The sequence below is a fragment of the Salvelinus namaycush genome, chromosome 8, assembly GCF_016432855.1.
Source record: "Salvelinus namaycush isolate Seneca chromosome 8, SaNama_1.0, whole genome shotgun sequence".
Classification (NCBI taxonomy): Eukaryota; Metazoa; Chordata; class Actinopteri; order Salmoniformes; family Salmonidae; genus Salvelinus; species Salvelinus namaycush.
In genome coordinates this window covers 47,686,932-47,707,230 of record NC_052314.1, presented here as the reverse complement: position 1 = coordinate 47,707,230, position 20,299 = coordinate 47,686,932, and the positions used below count along the sequence as shown (strand labels likewise).

The 20,299-nt window shown below is 42.2% G+C and overlaps 1 protein-coding gene across 2 annotated transcripts in view; it reads right to left on the bottom strand.

The window, feature by feature from the left end:
• Positions 1 to 304: 304 nt before the first annotated feature.
• The window catches only part of LOC120052762 (storkhead-box protein 2-like), a 58,319-nt gene continuing 38,324 nt past the window's right edge, over positions 305 to 20,299 (bottom strand). For both annotated transcript variants that reach the window (XM_038999865.1, XM_038999866.1), the window contains exons 3-4: positions 9,196 to 11,671; positions 305 to 3,401 (exon numbers count right to left, since the gene is read on the bottom strand). In XM_038999865.1, coding sequence (XP_038855793.1) covers positions 3,197 to 3,401; positions 9,196 to 11,671 — 2,681 coding nt within the window. In that variant the 3' untranslated portion in view covers positions 305 to 3,196. The remainder of the gene's footprint in view (positions 3,402 to 9,195; positions 11,672 to 20,299) is intronic.

The following is a 20,299-nucleotide window of genomic DNA, read 5'->3' as shown; positions in this document are numbered from 1 at the left end:
AAACATAGGTTAAAAATAATTTAAAATACCTTAGTTGTGCTTGATTGAGTTTGCCTGTTGCAAAAGTCCCAAAAGTGCAAACGGCACCCTCCTGGCACACCAGGCAGGCTAATGCAAAACCTCAAAGTATTTGAGAGATTTCAAATGGTATTTGAACCCAGATCTGGTTCTTACTGACTTCAAAGATTTTCAACAATCCAAAAGTATCACTTGTAGATGTTCTCTAGTATAGGCTATTGTAAATTTATTTTCATTGCTAAATGTCTAACTTTGAACGTGGCATTGCATTCCCTTTTTTTTTTAAATAATTTAAATAAAAGGACATACAGTATAATTCTCTCATGAACTTTGGCTAGTATAGCTTATAAGCCATGAAATAAATATCTTTAAACAAGTTACCAGCAGTTACACCTTAATGTTTTAGTTAGATAAGATGCCCACTAGACCTTCAGGGCTAATCATCCTAAACTATGTCGGTAACGTTTAAACACTGTGGATTTTCTGATGATTGTTGCTCCCCTCACAACATTTATCTGTAAGCAGTTAGAAACAACTTTTACAAACAACCCTCATTATCTATAACTTTCTAAATGTTGCATCCTGCCTTTGGTGAGCAAGACTATCAACAAATGAGTATAGACTAAGGAAGACTCCTGTCAATCAAATAGGCTACCAAAAGTCCAGAAATTATTCCCGCACCATCTCTGATAGCAGACATCATGCTAAAGACACGTTAGGAAAACAAAACTAACTAACTACGGCCTCAGCAACTGGCTTGAATAGCAAGCTAGTTTTGTATGGAGGCTGCGAACAAAATCTATGCTTATATTGATTAATCTACATTATCCATTATTTAATCTTTCCCTTTGTCTCCGCTCCGTCTCACTGTTACTAACTTGATAATAATCTAGGATTTCACAGAATCTTTTATCAAGTGTGCTCCTGATCATCCATTGGCCTATAGTTACCAGACATTGATTAGTGATTGACATAGCCTTTGTGATTGATATATGACATTCATGAGCATGTTGATATGTCACTTGTTTTATAATGAACACCACTGTTTGTGTCATGACAAAGATGGAACCTTACAATCATCCCAGCGGGCAAAACTGGTTGTAGTGCCGTCAGGTTCACATTTTGTGATGTCATGGTCATATTTTGTTAGGTCATTAGCTAATGACTGTAAAATATTGTTTTTATATTTGTTTTAACTACCATAAAAAGACGCCTTTACCTCGTTGTATTCAGGTTATGCAGTCTTTCCCAGGCATCTTGATGTTGTTATGAAAAAGGTATCTTTAACTGGTTGTAGTCAGGTTATATGACATAACTTTAATCACATTTCAACCAACATTTTTGCCCACCGGGAGGAGACTGTTGATAACTTCAAAAAAAGAGTTTCAAAGTAAAAGTGAATACAATTGTACAATTGGATGTGTAATTCATTAATTGATCACTATCATGCAAGATTGATAAACTTACTGTGTTTTATGGGCATCATAAATATATCAATTCCTTCAATAATGCACATTGCAATACTGCATGTGGGAGGTCATTAACTTAACCCCTAATGTAGCTTTGATGCATGGACTTGTTTCAGGACAATTTACAATAAAGTAAAGTCCTTTCAAACCATTGCCTTTAATTGTCAATCGCGCTATAAAGCAGATCTTCAGCGTTACGGATTGAATAGAGCGTTTCATATAGAAATCTTAGCACCTGTACAAGAAAAACAAATTTCCAATACACGATACTTACAGTATTGTGATACAAACAATATTGTGAATAAAGAGGCAAGACTGCAATAACTCTTCACTATTGTCTTGCAAGGTAGCCATCACTAGTCCGCATGCTCTAATATTTGGAGAGATTTTGCAATTTGCAAGACAATTTAGGAGCTGGTCAATTTCATAAAACACTTCATTTCAGGGAAACACCGCAGATATAAGTTGTATAAATGCCTTGATGGCTCTGGCAATGATAGTGATAAACATGTTAAGGGAAATAAGGTGTTTGTCTGTCCTATACCCCTGGGATATATTGTTACAATTTGCACCCGCTGCAACCATTTATTTTATGGTCTATCTATGCACACTCTGGCAAACATGTTGTGAAAAGGCAAACACATCTGAAACAAACATAAAAGTAAAGTCCTGTCAAACCAATTACAACACTCAGCAAGCCACTAATCAGCGAGGCCAACTCCTCACACACCTCCAACAAGATTACAGACAGAGTGTGTGTGCGTGTGTTCAAGAAAATAAATTCTTATGACCTGAGATTATATGTTGAATAAAGATTTTTTTTTTTTTTTTAATTTAGTCATAAATACCACAGAAAAGGCACATTAGTGCTTCAGGATGGAAACTTAATAATTCAACTAACAATGTAAAACAACTGTTTTCCCTTACTAAATTGTCATTATTCGTTTTAACGATTTCATTTTGGTCATTTAAATATAAAAAAAAAATTTGAGTATACATTATTGTACTTATGAATAAATGATACTGTATGGATAGAACTACAATAGCCTATTTTGCTTTGCGCTACACAAATCGGAACCTCTGACATTTTGCCTTTCCACCTTCTCATCTCTTATCTCTTCCTTCATTATTTTTAATACTGTGCATCAACATACAAATAAGATAATTCTCCTGATAAATTATTTCTAATTCTTGATAGAAAACATTTCATTGGACATGGATTGGAAATAACATGTAAAAGTATAGATTTTCCCAAATGTGACTCCAATCCTAAATGTATCAACATTTCTCTAATACCAACATTGAGGAATCTGGAAATCCATCCCCCCCAAAAAATCAAAGTTGATATAATCCAAATCAAGATCATTCCTGATCGGCTCTCTTGCAATGGGAGACAAAATTAATCTGGTCAGGATAGTTTTGTTATTTCGTGGTTGTTTGTTTTTTGCAGTGAAGTTTTTGAAGCTGTGGGAACAGTCTCTGGAAGCCATGCCTGTGTGGTTAACAGTCCCAGTAGTAGTTTTCTGGGGGTTGGGTGAGGGAGGGTGGACATGTGTGTGTGGATGGGTGAGGAGAAAGTGGGGGCACAACGTGACCCAACTTCTGCCTTCTCCACCCCCCCGCCCATTACCCCCAACGGTCCCTACCATAACCTTAATAATCCACCTCCTCCATCTCAGGCCTTGATGTCTGTCTGTCTGTATATCAGGTCAGACGCTGGTGATGGACGCCAGGCAGGTTGAAGACTTCTGCAGTTTCTCAGGCTGTGCGGTACGGGGGGGTTCAGGAATAGCGCGAAAGCTGAACGGCGGACCGTTGCTGGTGGTGCCCATGTGGCCCGGACTCAATGCTGGATTCTGTCGTCTATTGCTCTCCATGATGCTCGACGTGTTGGAAGCCAGGCTTTCACGTGTCCTGCCACGACAGTAAGAGGGAGACACGTCCGTGCAGTAAAGAGAAGGAGAGGAGAGAAAGATAATTAGAGGATGGGGACAACAGAGACTTGCAATAAGTGGGAAGCAAACTAGCCACTGCCACCAACAGCTTTTCATTTTCTAACCAAAAATTGGATTGTGTAGCTCTATGACTTGGTTGAAAGTTACTTTGGGAGGATTTGGGCATGCAATTTACACCATACTAACTTGGGGACATTGTGTTTTGGTTAGAATAATATTAGTGGTTGGGTGCAAAGGCTAGTTTAAATAAACCAAAGCATGGATTGCAGTCTCTCCTTGTCCAAAGACTTCTTTCAAGGTAATGTGTAAAATTGTAATTTGGCTATACCAAACCCCATGTGTCAAACACAAGGCCCGCGGGCCGGATCCGGCCTGTGACACATTTCTATCTGGCCTGGGCAATGATTTGGGTAGTTAATTCATTTTGCCGTGAATGATGCACAGCCAACATGCTGTGCCCCAAAGGCAGTGCATTGCCACACACTTCTCCTCCCAGACCCACACACACACACACCTCCTCCCAGACCCACAGAGACCCACAAGCCAGCCAATGCGCTGTATCATATCATCACTAAACATTTGCAGCATCCCCAATTGTTCTCCTTAATGGCACTGATTGAATCTACTACCGGCCCGAAAGTTTAAGCGTGTTGTAGAAACTATGTTATTGCTGTACTACAGAAAGTGTTGTCAAAAAGTTGCACACATGAGTATAAATTAGGACACACGCAAGTATGATGAGTCAACCGTTTATGTCAACAGAAATTACAACCTGATACGCTCCCAAATTGTACTGGTTACAGTTGAAGTCGGAAGTTTACATACACTTAGGTTGGATTCATTAAAACACATTTTTCAACCACTCCACAAATTTCTTGTTAACAAACTATAGTTTTGGCAAGTTGGTTAGGACATCTACTTTGTGCATGACACAAGTCATTTTTCCAACAATTGTTTACAGATTATTTCACTGTATCACAATTCCAGTGGTTCTGAAGTTAACATACACTAAGTTCACTGTGCCTTTAAACAGCTTGGAAAATTCCAGAAAATTATGTCATGACTGTAGAAGCTTCTGATGGGCTAATTGACATCATTTGAGCCAATTGGTGGTGTACCTTGTGGATGTATTTCAAGGCCTACCTTCAAAATCAGTGCCTCTTTGCTTGACATCATGAGAAATCAAAAGATATCAGACAAAAACTTGTAGACCTCCACAAGTCTGGTTCATCCTTGGGAGCAATTCCCAAACACCTGAAGGTACCACGTTCATCTGTACAATCAATAGTACGCACGTACAACCAGCATGGGACCACGCAGCCGTCATAACGCTCAGGAAGGAGACGCGTTCTGTCTCCTAGAGATGAACGTACTTGTGTGAAAAGTGCAAATCAATACCAGAACAACAGCAAAGAACCTTGTGAAGATGCTGGAGGAAACAGGTACAAAAGTATCTATATCCACAGTAAACAAGTTCTATATCGACATAACCTGACAGGCCGCTCAGCAAGGAAGATGCCACTGCTCCAAAACCGCCATAAAAAAAGCCAGACTACAGTTTGCAACTGCATATGGGGACAAAGATCGTACTTTTTTAGGAAATGTCCTCTGGTCTGATGAAACAAAAATAGAACTGTTTGGCCATAATGACCATCGTTACGTTTGGAGGGAAAAGGGGGAGGCTTGCAAGCCAAAGAACACCATCCCAACCGTGAAGCACGGGGGTGGCAGCATCATGTTGTGGGGGTGCTTTGCTGCAGGAGGGACTGGTGCACTTCACAAAATAGATGGCATCATGAGGAGGGGAATTTATGAGGACATCAGTCAGGAAGTTAAAGCTTGGTCGCAAATGGGTCTTCCAAATGGACAATCACCCCAAGCATACTTCCAAAGTTGTGGCAAAATGGCTTAAGGACAACAAAGTCAAGGTATTGGAATGGCCATCACAAATCCCTGACCTCAATCCCATAGAACATTTGTGGGCAGAACTGAAAAAGCGTGTGCGAGCAAGGAGGCCTACAAACCTGACTCAGTTACACCAGCTCTGTCAGGAGGAATGGGCCAAAATTCACCCAACTTATGGTGGGAAGCTTGTGGAAGGCTATCTGAAACGTTTGACCCAAATTAAACAATTTAAAGGCAATGCTACCAAATACTAATTGAGTGTATGTAAACTTATGACCGACTGGCAATGTTATGAAAGAAATAAAAGTTGAAATAAATCATTCACTCTATTATTGTTCTGATATTTCACATTCTTAAAATAAAGTGGTGATCTTAACTGACCTAAAACAGGGAATTTTTACTAGGATTAAATGTCAGGAATTGTGAAAAACTGAATTGAAATGTATTTGGCTAAGGTGTATGTAAATTTCCGACTTCAACTGTAAGTGTTTCCCATTTATAGAGTGCAGCGGAGGAAAAGTGCACAGACACATGCCACATCCTAGTCTACTAAAATGTTGCAGTCTGGCTTCGGTTTTTATAGCTTGACAATGAATAACCAAAAAACAAAACCTGTAACAAAACACCATACAAAGGGTAAACGTAGGCCTATTACGGCAACATTTGAGCAGTAGCCTAGGCTGGCTACTCAACTACAATACATTTCCAGGGCACCATACAGCAGTGGTGTGAAGTACTTAAGTAAAAATACTTTAAAGTCCTACTTAAAGTCGTTTTTTGGGGTATCTGCACTTTACTTTACTATTTAGATTTTTGGCAACTTTTACTTCACTACATTCCGAAAGAAAATAATGTACTTTTTAGTCCATACATTTTCCCTGGCACCCAAAAGTATTTGTTACACTTAGACAGATTTTTATTCCTTTGCTTCTATTGGTATGTAATTGACATTTAGTGGTAGTTGCAGGTGGAAATGCAACTACCACTAAATGTCAATTACATACAAATAGAAGCAAAGGAATAAAAATCAACAAGAGTAAAACATACCTTTTTAAATGCTGCTCAACACTGCTAGTTAGCATTTGTACCGCTAATTAGCATTTTCACCAAAACAAATAGGTTCGGCTTAATTACGATTAGTTCGTGTTCACAAGGTTGACAACAATAGCAAAAAAAACATCTAAACATCCTTGCAACTGAAGTTTTGGGGTTTATGACAAAGTAAGAAACACTACTAAGCCATTTTATGCATCCTTCAAAAAAACATTACTAAATCGAATATAGCTAAAATGTTACATATACAGTGCTATCATAAAGTATTAACACCCCTTGACTTTGTCCACATTTTGTTGTGTTACAAAGTGGGATTATAATGGATTTAATTGTCATTTTTTGTCAACGATCTATACCAAATACTCTAATGTCAAAGTGAAAGAAAAATTCTGACACTTGTAAAACATTCATGAAAGATAAAACAGTAACATACATGTTAGAATCACCTTTGGCAGCAATTACAGTTGTGAGTCATTCTGGGTTAGTCTCTACGAGCTTCGAATACCTGGATTGCGCAACATTTGGCCACTATTACTTTCAAAATTCTTCAGGCTCTGTCAAATTGATCATTACTATTCAACCATTTTTAGGTCTTGCCATAGATTCTCAAGCAGATCTAAGTCAAAACTGTAACTCGGCCACTCAGGAACATTCACTGTCTTCTTGGTAAGAAACTCCAGTGTAAATTTGGCCTTGTATTTTAGGTTATTGTCCTGCTGAAAGGTGAATTAATCTCCCAGTGTCTGGTGGAAAGCAGACTGAGCCAGGATTTCCTCTAGGATTTTGAATGTGATTAGTGGCATTCCATTTCTTTTTTATCCTGAAAAACTCCCCCAGTCCTTAACAATTACAAGCATACCCATAACATGATGCCACCACTATGCTTGAAAATATGGAGAGTGGTACTCAGTAATGTGTTGTATTGGATTTCCCCCAAACATAACACTTTGTATTCAGGACAAACATTTAATTGCTTTGCCACATTGTTTGCAATATAACATTAGTGCCTTATTGCAAACAGCGGATGCATATATTGGAATATTTTTTATTCTGTACAGGCTTCCTTCTTTTGACTCTGTCAATTAGGTTAGTATTGTGGACTAACTACAATATTGTTGTTCCATCGTCAGTTTCTCCTATCACAGCCATTAAACTCTAACTGTTTTAAAGTCACCATTGGCCTCATGATGAAATACCTGAGCGGTTTCCTTCCTCTCCAGCAACTGAGTTTGGAAGGTCACCTGTATCTTTGTAGTGACTGGGTGTATTGATAAACCATCCAAAGTGTAAGGGATATTCAATGTCTTATTTTTTTACCCATCTTTGCGTGCTCTTCTTTGCGAGGCATTGGCAGACCTCCCTGGTCTTTCTGGTTGAATCTGTGTTTGAAATTCAGGGACCTTACAAATAATTGTATGTGTGGGGTACATACTGTAGATGAGGTAGTCATTCAAAAAAGCAACTTTTTACTCCTGAACTTATTTTGACTTGCCATACCAAAGGGGTTGAATAGTTATTGACTCAAGACATTTCAGCTTTTATTTTTTTAAACTAATTTGTAAAAATGTCGAAAAACAATTCCACTTTGACATTATGGTGTATTGTGTGTAGGCCAGTGACAAAGAAAATCTTAATTTTTACGTGTCTCTGTGTGCTAGCGAGATACCTATAGACCTCCAGTCATTGTGCTAACGCTAGTTAGCTTACTTCATACTAAACATGGTATCCACGAGTTCATCTGACTCCAGGGAAGTAGATAAAGGACCTCATTGGCAAAATCTCGAAGTATCACTTTAATACCATTCTAAAGACAGCTGCTCTAAGCAAGTGTGTGTGGTAACATGATGCATGGATAGGATGGCCAAGCCTCTGGCATGCTACTACTGTGTACATTGCTTGGAATGGGAATGTCTGTTCTACTAATGCTAATACGCTTGGAAAGCGGACACATCTCAAACATCAAAATAAAACCTTAGTGGAGCCACCTTATCCCTTTGGAAGGCAGCATTACGTTTGCTAGAAAATAGCGGTACCCTACCTGGCTAACTGTAAGTAAGTGAAATGTTTTGCCCCACAAGTAGCGAAGATAGTTAGCTAACTACCTTAAGTTCTTTACAGTTAGTTAGCAACTGCTCCTACACTGTTTTGCTAGATAGGCCATCATTGTAAATAATAATTTGTTCTTAACTGACTTGCCTTAAAGGTTAAATACATCTTTTTTTTGTAAGATACCGTAACAATGTTGTGCCTAAAACATACATATTTATTTGGACAGTGATGCTAAAATGTAATTTGTCTCTATCCTCCAGCATTTTGGATTTGAGATCAACAAACTGCAAATGCATCCAATACGTTTGTAGAGTTGCAAGCTTAATGTAGTTATTGCATGCTAGGAATATGGGACCAAATACTAAACTTTTGACTAAATTGAATATAAATGAATTTGTCCAAATGACACCTTCAAATGAATGGACTAGATATATAAAGTGCATTCATTATATAAACAGTAAAACAGGCATGAAATTACCCTCAAATAATAGGTGACATTTTGTACTGTTGCTACATACTGTATAAAATATTTGATCCCAAATCCAAAATGCTGGTGTAAAGAGACAAATTAAAATATTTAGTGTCACTGTGCAAATAAATACGTAGTGGAGTGTACAAAACATACCTCCAAAAGTTGTCTCCAGTTGTGTTTACATTTTACAGATTGTGATGATATCCACTTTCTATGTGTATTCTTTGGTCATAACCCTCTGGTTGCTGTAGTGGACAGACTGGGTTCAGCTTACCTTGGGGAGTTGAATCCACTGTCTACAGTCACGCTGCTGCTGTCCATGCTATCCAGACGTGCTGAATGCGCTGACTTCTGGCTGCTACTGTTATCTGTCTCCTTGGGGCTGAGCAGCGTGAGGTTAGTCTCAAACTTGCACTGCAGATCATGCTCCTTCTCCCGCTCCAGAAGCCACTGCATGGTTCCAACTCCACCCCCACCCTCCCCGTGACATTTGCCCTCTGCCACCACTAACTCCTTCCGCGAGGTGTCCTCCGCCACCACCTCCTCGTCATCATCTGACACATTGTAGTAGTCAAAGGCGGCCTCGGAGGCTGACGGGACCGCTGGCTCGGAGCCCTGGGGGACCAGGGCGGAAGCGGGGGAAGCTGCTGAATTCGAAGGCTGCTGGGCCTCTAGATTGTCAAGGACCTCGGCTGATTTGATGTGTGGGGTCTTTCGCAGGGTGCCCGACTTGGTGTAGGTGCCCTCCACGTAGCCTGCAGTCAATGTGTTGTGTGGAGGCTTGAACAAAGTGTCCTTGCTGAAGATCTCCTTCCTCTTGTCTACCCCGCCACCACCGCCTCCCCCTCCAGGGTCTACGTTGTGTTGGTGTTGTGTCAAACGTCCGTTAGTCATGGGCTCTGGTGTCTGGCTTGGTGTTGATCGGTTTGAGCCGTTTTGCCCCTTTGCCAAAGAGTCCTCTTTGTATTCCATCGTGAGGGGAGAGGTAAGGTGAGGGGTGTGGCGATCGACTGGAGTGCCCTTCCGGATTCCCTCAGACGAGGTTAACGTGTCGTGGTCTGCTTTTGACAGAGGTGAAGGGGCGGTAAGGATTGTTTCGTTTGACGTATTGCACTGGAAGTAGTCGTCCGCCGAGGATTTGGGCGAGAGTCCCTTCAGATCACTGTAGGCCGGCAAGCTGTCTCTGCTCTTATTCCTTTCCAGTGGGCTTCGGATCCTAGACTCGTCCAAGCTCCCCTTCCCTAAGCTCCCCTTCCCTAAGCTCCCCTTCCCTAAGCTCCCCTTCCCTAAGCTCCCCTTCCCCACATCAGGCACACACATTTCAGAATTGAACTTAGCAGCCGAGAACATAATCCTTGAGTAGTGGGACGACTTCTGGGAGGCCCGCAAAGTCCCATCGTCTGTGTAGTAACGACTCCGTTCGTCTGGACTCCGCTCATAGTCCTCTGACATCCCCAAAGAGGAGGGGCCCATTCCGTCCAGAGGGCTCAAAGCGTTATCCATAGAGCGGGACCTTTCCTTAGCCTGGTCGGGCAGCTCGTCACGCGACTTCCTTCCTTCTTGAGTGTGACTGTGGCTTCGGTGCACTCTCCCGCTGGACGTCCCACGCGAGGGCTCGGGGAAAGGCATCTCTGTCCTCCTTTTCGCCAACTCCCCGGACACGTCCCACTCCGGGGTGATGGGGAAGTGGGACTCTGTGATGTTGGGGTTGCTGTGGACTATGTAAGTCCCACCACTTCTTTTGCGCTCCAAGGTGTACATGGCCTCACGCGGGGAGCGCACCAGCGAGTGGCTGAAGAAGCGACTGTAATCCCTGTCCATCATGGCCATGTCCAAGTTGGAACTCTCGGAAGGGTCGCCCCGGGAGGCGCGTGTCTTGCTGTGTGAACGGGACTTGCCGTGCAGCACCCGACGGTGACCACGACTCCTCCGGCTGCGTGCACTGTGCTCAGCCGAGCTGCCTGCTTTTCTCCTCTGGGCACGCTCCTCCTCCAGCCTCTTCATCACGGCCGTGTGGCGCGCCACATTCTCCACCGTCAGGTCCGGGTTGATCCGCCGGATGATCTCCATCTCCACAGTGCGGGGGATGGTGATGGCAGGCGCGTCTTCATCGCGGAGGGGCCATTCCTCGGGGGGGAACTGGGCCGAGAATGTGGCCAGCTGCCTCAGCTTGTCCTTCTTGAAGCTCAACCTGAACAGCTTCAGCCCAAACTTCTTTGACTGCTTCTCGGCACTGCTGCCGCCACCACTGCCCTCCTTTTTTTTGGTCAGTGTGTCGGTCTTGTAGGGGAAGGGGGCATTACTCTTGCTCTTGTCCGTTAGAGGATCTTGCAACTGTGACGTCGGCATCTGAACGGGAGCCAGAGGGGGCTGAGGGTAGGAGGGGGGGTCTCCCCGAGGCTCCTTGGGAGACTTCCTCTGGTAAGTGGGGGCTTGAGGGATGGGCGTATCATCGCGGTACGTGTTGTAGGAGTCCCCGTGGTTCTTCTGGTTGGGCCTCTCCCTCACGCAGCCCGGGGTGGAGGGCGTGATGGTGCCCGACTGTGGGGAGGTACACTGCTGCTGCTGTTGTTGTTGCTGCCGGTCGTCCAGGTGGTACCACTTGCTGTTGGATCGGATGAGGTTGGGGGTGATAAAGTAGGTCTGGGGAGTGACAATGAAGTAGCCCTCAGGTGTTGGGTAGATTTTCCTCTCTCGCACCAGCATGTTTAGGGTGTGTCGCAGAATCTCCGAGCTCGGTGTTGGAACACCTGAGGGAAACACAGACGGGGGAAAGACAACAGTTTTACATTCAGCAGTTCAAAACCAGAGTTCTAGAACTTACATTTTAAGAGTGAAGTATTTTTAGGTGGGACTTGCAAAGCAAAAGTCCCAACTTTAAATCTTCGCCATACTTCTGACTTTTTATTATTATTATTTAGGTCGCTACTCCTCTTACTCCGTTTAAGCTAGAAATGCCGTTCAAACTTTAAAATGAGTAGACTGGTCAGGACCAGTGTGCTTACCTACAACTTCTTGATATCTTTTATACTTTAAGTCCTCCAACCACTTTCATGGCATTTCCTCATAATTCTAAAGGCCCCATTGTGACATCATCACTTCCAACATTCCATTCACTGTAAATGCAACAATGTAATTTTTGAAACACATCCTCTATTTTGACCACTTGGCCAACAACTTAGACAACAAGTTAGAGGGTATGACTTTGTCTACTTCCCTGCTATTCAAATCTGAAAGCGGATAAGGAATAGCTTCTACCAATCAATAGATAGGTTGATGGGTTACAGCTCTCTCTCTTTATAGATGCAGTTGATGGGTTACAGCTCTATCTCTTTATAGATGCAGTAAGTCATGTCAAAAGCTAGCAGATTCATTGCTTACCAACAACAGCTGCAAATTCCAATAACAATACATAGCATTTTAAAGTTCACTTTCCTTGCTTTGTCTAACACTATCATGAATCTAGCAAATACGTTTTGTGGGTCAGAGTGCAGTATTAACTTACTTTCAAAGCACAAATGTTTGTTCGCATGTTTCTCATACTGGCTTAAGCCAAGGCAACTGTTGCCTAGCAAAAACTGCCTTGGACAACAATTGCCAAGTTCACTCTAGATATTTCACCCGATCACTTCTCATTGCACTTCTTTCAGTTTTCAAACAAAACAATTGTAGTTTAGACACTGAACACAACCACACAACTACTGACCACAACCACACAACTATTGACCACAACCACACAACTATTGCCAAAACCACACAACTACTTACCACAGCTGCTGACCACTACTGGCGACGACCACACAACTACTGACCAAAACTACTGACTGCAACCAACTACTACCCACAACCACAACTGACCACAACCACTACATACCACAACAACACAGCTACAGACCACGACTAATGCCCACAACCACTGATCTCAACTAATAACCATAACTACTGACCACAACTCCTGACCACGACTAATGCCCACAACCACTGATCTCAACTAATACCACAACTACTGACCACACAATGACTGACCACAACCACAAAACGACTGACCTGAAACCACAAAACGACTGACCACAACCACAAAGCGACTGACCACAACCACAAAACGACTGGCCACAACTACTGACCACAACTACTGACCACAACCACAGAAAATAACTACTGACCACAACCACAAAACGAATTACCACAACTAATGCCCACAACACAACTACAGACCATAACTCCTGACCTCAACTACTGACCACACTACTGAACCAAATAACTACTGACCACAACCACTGACCACACAACTACTACACCAAATAACTACTGATCACAACCACACAACTACTGACCATAGCACAACTACTGACCAAATCTACAGACCACAACTACTGAACCACACAACTACTGAACCACACAACTATTGACCACAATCACACAACTACTGACCAACACTACTGACCCCAACCCCACAACTACTGACCACACATCTACTGAACCACAACCACACAACTACAGACCACAACACAACTACAGACCATAACTCCTGACCACACAAATACTGACCACAACCACTGAATACACAACTACTTACAAAACCACTGACCATTACTGACCACAACCCCACAACTACTGACCTAAACGAATGACTACAACCACACAACTACTGACCACAACCACACAAGTACTGACCACAACCACACAACGACTGACCATAACTACTGACCACACAATTACTGAACCAAACAACTAATGACCACAACCACAAAACAACTGACCACAACCACTGACCATAACTACTGAACACAACCACACAACTACTGACCAGAACTAATGAATCACACAACTATTTAACAAAACTACTGAACAAAACTACTGACCACAACACACCACTTCTGACCATAACAACAACTACTGACTCAACTGCTGACCACAACCACACAACTACAGAACACCACAACTACTTACCAAATCTACAGACCACACAACTATTGACCACAACTACTGACCATAACCACACAACTATTGACCACAACGACTGACCATAACACCACAACTACTGACCATAACCACACAACTACTGACCACAACTACTGACCATAACCACACAACTACTGACCAAATCTACAGACCACACAACTATTGACCACAACCACACAACTAGACCAATCACACAACTACTGACCAAAACTGCTGACCACAACCACACAACTACTACCCACAACCACACAACTAATGCCCACAACTATTGACCACAACACAACTACAGACTATAACTCCTAACCACACAACTACTGAACCACACAGCTACTGACCACAACCACAAAACTACTGACCACAACCACAAAACTACTGAATACACGGCTACTTACCAAACCACTGGCCATAACTACTGACCACAACTACTGACCACAACCCCACAACTACTGACCTAAACTACTGACCACAACCACACAATTACTGGACCACAACCACAAAACTACTGACCACAACTACTGGCCACAACCCCACAACTACTGAATACACAACAACTTACCAAACCACTGACCAAAACTACTGACCACAACCACTGACCTAAACTAATGAACAAAACCACATACTACTGACCACACAACTAATGAACACAACCACAAAACTACTGACCACAACCACACGACTACTGAATATACAGCTACTTACCAAACTACTGACCAAAACTACTGACCACAACCACTGATCACAAAACTGAACCACACAACTGCTGACCACAGCCACACAACTACTGACCACAACCCCACAACTACTGAATACACAACTACTTACCAAACCACTGACCAAAACTACTGACCACAACCCCACAACTACTGACCTAAACTAATGAACAAAACCACATACTACTGACCACACAACTAATGAACACAACCACAAAACTACTGACCACAACCACACAACTCCTGAATATACAGCTACCAAACTACTGACCACAACCACTGATCACAAAACAACTGAACCACACAACTGCTGACCACAGCCACACAACTACTGACCACATGTAGACCACATCTATACTGTAGGGCCCAAAGATCCTGCAACACAACTACTGACCACAACTACAGACCTACTGACCACAACTACCAGTCTGGTCTGCACTTCCTCTGACCCCAGCTCTGGTCCTGGGCATAGCTAGCTAGCTCTGGTTCTCACTACCTCTGGTCTAGCTCTGATCTCCACTATAAAATATAACTACTTGAAGGAGAATACATTAGCATATAATACAATTATTGTTGTTGGGTAACTCTTGAACCGTTCAAGCTAGAGACACAAACCCAATGTTCAGTGCTAGAGGCATCACTACAGACCCTGGTTTAATTTCCGGCTGTATCACAACCGGCCGTGATTGGGAGTCCCATAGGGCGGCGCACAATTGGCCCAGCATCGTCTGGGTTAGGGTTTGGCCGGTGTAGGCTGTCATTGTAAATAAGAATTTGTTCTTAACTGACTTGCCTAGTTAAATAAAAGGTACAAGTATAAAAAACACCATTACTATTGCAGATACTACCACCATCTTTCACATGTTCAGGCTATCCAAATTTCAAATTCTTTGAAAGATTTATCAACTATAACTATATACATTTGCATACATTTATATAAAATAACTCACACCAAACCAACATTCATATGTTCAGGCTATTCTATCTTTTCATATACCTACTTTTTCCAACTATAATCAGTCACGATCATTACTACTGCAGACACTACCACTAAAACATATTTCAAAACCATACATACTTTAAAACAAGCTAGCACCACACACCACATTTTCTTCAGGAAATGTACTTTTAGCCTAAAGCTAGCTATCAGTAGGTCTATTTACAGTAAATTCAGAAAGTATTCAGACCCCTTGACTTTTTCCAAATTTTGTTACTTTATAGCCTTATTCTAAAATGTATTAAATGTTTTCTCATCAATCGACACACAATATCCCATAATTACAAAGCAAAAACAGGTTGACATTTTTGCAAATGTACAATGTAAAAAACATACCTTATTTACATAAGTATTCAGACCCTTTGCTATGAGACTTGAAATTGAGCTCAGGTGCACCCTGTTTCCGTTGATCATCCTTGAGATGTTTCTAGAACTTGATTGGAGTCCATCTGTGGTAAATGCAATTGATTGGACATGATTTGGAAAGGCACACACCTGTCTATATAAGGTCCCACGGTTGACAGTGCATGTCAGAGCAAAAACCAAGCCATGGGGTTGAAGGAATCATCCGTAGAGCCCCACGAAACAGGATTGTGTCGAGGAATACATCTGGGAAAGTGTCCTAAAAAATGTCTGCATCATTGAAGGTCCCCAATAACACAGTGGCTCCATCATTCTTAAATGGAAGAAGTTTGGAACCACCAAGACTCTTCCTAGAGCTGGCTGCCAAACTGAGCAATCGGGGGAGAAGGGCATTGGTCAGGGAGGTGACCAAGAACCCGATGGTCACTCTGACAGTGCTCCAGTGTTCCTCTGTGGAGATGGGAGAACCTTCCAGAAGGACAACCATCTGCAGCACTCCACCACATCAGGCCTTTATGGTAGAGTGGCCAGATGGAAGCCACTCCTCAGTAAAAGACACATGACAGCCTGCTTGGAGTTTTCCAAAAGGCACCTAAAGGACTTTCAGACTATGAGAATCTAGATTCTCTGGTCTGATGAAACGAAGATTGAACTCCTTGGCCTGAATGCCAAGCGTCACACCTGGAGGAAACCTGGCATCAGATGGTGGCAGCATCATGCTGTGGGGATGTTTTTCAGCGGCAGGGACTGGGAGACTAGTCAGGATCGAAGGAAAGATAAAAAGAGCAAAGTAAAGAGAGATCCTTGATGAAAACCTGCTCCAGAGCGCTCAGGACCTCAGACTGGGGACAACAGGACAACGATCCGAAGCAAACAGTCAAGACAACACAGGAGTGGCTTCGGGACAAGTCTCTGAATGTCCTTGAGTGGCCCATCCAGAGCCCGGACATGAACCCGATCAAACATCTCTGGAGAGACCTGAAAATAGCTGTGCAGCGACCCTCCCCATCCAACCTGACAGAGCTTGAGAGGATCTGAAAAGAAGAATTGGAGAAACTCCCCAAATACAGGTGTTCCAAGCTTGTAGCATCATACCTGCAATCGCTGCCAAAGGTGCTTCAACAAAGTACTAAGTAAAAGGTCTGAATACTTATCTAAATGTGACATTTCCATTTTTTTTTTCCATTTGCAAACATTTATGAAAACCTGTTTTTGCTTTTTCAGTATTGGTTATTGTGTGTAGATTGATGTGGGGGAAAAACAACTTAATCCATTTTAGCATAAGTCAAGAGGTCTGAAAACCTTTCTGAATGCACTGTATTCTACATAATTCCTAAAATATTTTTTAAAGAGCTATCATCACTAGAGCTGTCATATTTCTCTACCCAAATAATAGCCTACAACTTTCTAATCATTACATCATCATTCAACTCAAATCATTCACACTGAAAGTTTTACTAATGTAAATCGTGTATCTATTTACCTGAAACACACAGCATGATTGATTCAGAGTTGCTTTGCTTTCCTAAGAGTGTTGTCCACATGATCCTGCTTTTTATTCCCATCTTCTGACAGAAGATCGCTTTGTCCTATGTCTTTCTTATTTTACCCTGCTGGTCATCTATGAACACTTGAACATCTTGAAGAACAATCTGGCCTTAATGGCCATGTACTCTTATAATCCCCACCCGGCACAGCCAGAAGAGGACTGGCCACCCCTCAGAGCCTGGTTCCTCACTAGGTTTCTTCCTAGGTTCCTGCCTTTCTTCTACATCTGAATTGCTTGTTTAGGGTTTTAGGCTGGGTTTCTGTATAAGCACTTTGTGAAATCTGCTGACGTAAAAAGGGCTATATAAATAAATGTGATTGACTTATTCTTTTAGTTTTCACATACAACAACTGTAGTTTAGACATTTTCTGATCTAAATGCCCCACAATCCAACTTAATATGGTTGATATAAACTCAGCAAAAAAAGAAAACTGTCCCCTTTTCAGGACCCTGTCTTTAAAAGATCATTCGTAAAAATCCAAATAACTTCACAGATCTTCATTGTAAAGGGTTTAAACACCGTTTCCAATGCTTGTTCAATGAACCATAAACAATTAATGAACATGCACCTGTGGAATGGTCATTAAGACACTAACAGCTTACAGACGGTAGGCAATTAAGGTCACAGTTATGAAAACTTAGAACACTAAAGAGGTCTTTCTACTGACTCTGAAAAACACCAAAAGAAAGATGCCCAGGGTCCCTGCTTATCTGCGTGAACGTGCCTTATGCACGAGGACTGAGGCATGAGGACTGCAGATGTGACAATCCCTCCATCAGTGCTCAGACTGTCCACAATAGGCTGAGAGAGGCTGGACTGAGGGCGTGTAGGCCTGTTGTAAGGCAGGTCCTCACCAGACATCACCGGAAACAACGTCGCTTATGGGCACAAACCTACCGTCGCTGGACCAGACAGGACTGGCAAAAAGTGCTCTTCACTGACGAGTCTCGATTTTGTCTCACCAGGGGTGATGGGATTTGCGTTTATCGTCGAAGGAATAAGCGTTACACTGAGGCCTCTAGAGCGGGATCAATTTGGAGGTGGAGGGTCCGTCATGGTCTGGGGCGGTATGTCACAGCATCATCGGACTGAGCTTGTCGTCATTGTTGGCAATCTCAACGCTGTGCGTTACAGAGAAGACATCCTCCTCCCTCATGTGGTACCCTTCCTGCAGGCTCATCCTGACAGGACCCTCCAGCATGACAATGCCACCAGCCATACTGCTCGTTCTGTGCGTGATTTCCTGCAAGACAGGAATGTCAGTGTTCTGCCATGGCCAGCGAAGAGCCCAGATCTCAATCCAATTGAGCACGTCTGGGACCTGTTCGATCGGAGGGTGAGGGCTAGGGCTATTCCCCCCAGAAATGTCTGGGAACTTGCAGGTGCCTTGGTGGAAGAGTGGGGTAACATCTCACAGCAAGAATTGGAAAATCTGGTGCAGCCCATGAGAAGGAGATGCACTGCAGTACTTAATGCAGCTGGTGGCCACACCAGATACTGACTGTTACTTTAGATTCTGACTGTTACTTTGACTCCCCCCCCCTTTGTTCAGGGACACATTATTCCATTTCTGTTAGTCACATGTCTGTGGAACTTGTTCAGTTTATGTCTCAGTTGTTGAATCTTGTGTAAATATTTGTATGAACATAACATGTTAAGTTTGCTGAAAATAAACACAGTTGACAGTGAGAGAACGTTTCTTTTTTTGCTGCGTTTAGTAGTCTGTATGTAACTGCTTTGCTTTAAATAATAAAGTTAAACTTTTAAACTTCTATCACAAAAATACTTTAAGAGTTAAAGCAAGTCCTACCAATTGTACTTCATGTACCAAAAGCATCTACTTAATCCTATATAACCATTACAATTCTGTGAATGAATTCAAGGTTAAATTCTCACTTTTTTTCACTATCCATAATGTAATCTATCCCTGCCAAGGTTAAACATCTTCCATACATTTTCACAAAAGTCTATAATCAGCAAGAACAGTTAAGATTCTACGGTAGCTTTATTTCTAGTACTTATTATAGTATTTCAATCCTACAGATGGAAACGGTTGCATAGCACTAATGAACTGAGCCTTGCCTTTATGAGAGGCAATTCCTCTCAGTAAACTGAGTCAGTCAATAAATCTGTAAATAAGATAGGACACAACTCTACCGCAAATTATATAACCATTTATCATTTTTTGAAATAGATTCATCAGATTCATGAATCTGCCTCAGAATAACAGTTCATATTTGAATGCAGTTAGTGTTGCGTCCTTCTCCATTATGACTATCACCTCCCCAATAACTGGTGTCATACAGACTAGAGCCGCCAGACCGAGACAAAGCCAAAGGTTAGGCTACTCTGTATCCCTCCTCCATCCACCCCATGTCCTTAGCTAACCCTACAATCACAAAAGTAGGCCCCCTGGATAAATCTGTACATAAGCGTTTACTAGTAAGAGTTTACTGTTGCATGACATTACATCACACTTTGTTAATTGCCATATCAACATGACGCAATTAGAGACTAAACTCAGTTTTAAGACATCTGCGTGGAGGGAAGTGATGCTGAATTTAAAAGAAAGTTCACCTACCTGGAAAGGAGCCATGTGGAAAGTGACAGGGTAGTCTTATGTAAGCCCAGTACAGAAAAGAAACGAAAGGCTACATTGAACAAAACATTTACTCCAATTACACTGAACCAAAATATAAAGGCAACATCTAAAGCTTAGTCCCATGTTGCATGACCTGAAATAAAAGGTCCCAGAAATGTTCCATATGCACAAAATTATATATATTATATTTAATA